The sequence below is a fragment of the Plasmodium gaboni genome (assembly GCF_001602025.1).
Source record: "Plasmodium gaboni strain SY75 chromosome Unknown, whole genome shotgun sequence".
Classification (NCBI taxonomy): Eukaryota; Apicomplexa; class Aconoidasida; order Haemosporida; family Plasmodiidae; genus Plasmodium; species Plasmodium gaboni.
In genome coordinates, this window is record NW_017385334.1 from 1 (window position 1) to 1,116 (window position 1,116).

At 19.6% G+C, this 1,116-nt stretch overlaps 1 protein-coding gene across 1 annotated transcript; it reads left to right on the forward strand.

Moving 5' to 3' along the window:
- Window positions 1–31: 31 nt before the first annotated feature.
- PGSY75_0016400 (putative membrane protein) lies at window positions 32–618 on the forward strand (the record flags this gene model as incomplete). The annotated part of the gene is made up of 1 exon (XM_018783304.1): window positions 32–618. A coding segment is annotated over one exon (587 nt), but the record flags the coding sequence as incomplete, so codon positions are not given.
- Window positions 619–1,116: the final 498 nt, after the last annotated feature.

Genomic DNA, 1,116 nt, shown 5'->3' on the forward strand with positions numbered 1-1,116 from the left:
TTTTTTTTTTTTTTTTTGGCTTTTTATGCAGGTTTAGCAAGTTTGGTAATTTCGCTATTTCCCAAATTAATTATTAAGAATCCTCAAGTTCTTCGACCATTATTAAATGTAAGTTGGGGATACTTATTTGGATCTACCTTTTGGTTATGTTTTTTTTCTGAAGTAGGTTTACTAAGAAGTTTAAAAAATATGAAAGGTGTGCCTGTACCTGAAACTGCTTCAGAAGCTAAGAAATTATTAGAAGAAATGAAGAATTCAGAAGGAGATTTTAATAGAAGAAGTTTAGATTTTCAATATTTTTTTAGTTTAGCTACTTTATTTTCAGGAGTATTATTATTATCAACAGTTAAGTTGGCAAATCATAATTTACAATTAAGATTAAGTTCCACTGTTGTTGTTTTAACAAGCTTATTGAATAGTTTATATTTACATAATAAAGTACATAATTTAAAATCCAAAAAAGAAAGTTTATATAATGATTTTATAGCAAATCCAAAGAATGAAAAGACAGTTGCAGATTTAAAAAAAAATAAAAAAGAATTCCACATCTTTCATGGATTATCTGTTCTCTCTTTATATGTATCTTTCTTTGGTTTAACACCTTACATATTTACATAAAGCTATTTCAAAAAATAATTATATATTCATTTTTTTTAACCACCCCAAAGTAATATACATATATATATATATATATATATATATATATATATATATGTGTACTTTTTCACAATATAAAAATAAATAAACACATTTATATGGGGAAAAAAAAAAAAAAAAAATATACATATATATATATATATATATATATACATATACTTATGTATGCTTTAAATTTTTATGTTACTGAAGTGAAAAATCATATGAATGGCATTCAATAGTGAAAAAATATATAAATATATAAATATATATAAGTATATATTTATTTATATTTATGTTTTTTTTTTTTTTTTTTTTTTTTTTTTTATTATTTTACACTGTTTTAAAAAGACATAAAAGTTTCATTTATTTTGCATATGTAATGTTGATTTATCTTTTTCTTTTATAATAAAAGTATACATATATTTTTATGAAAAAAAAAAAAAAAAAAATAAAATTAATGTTAATTTAAAAAAAAAA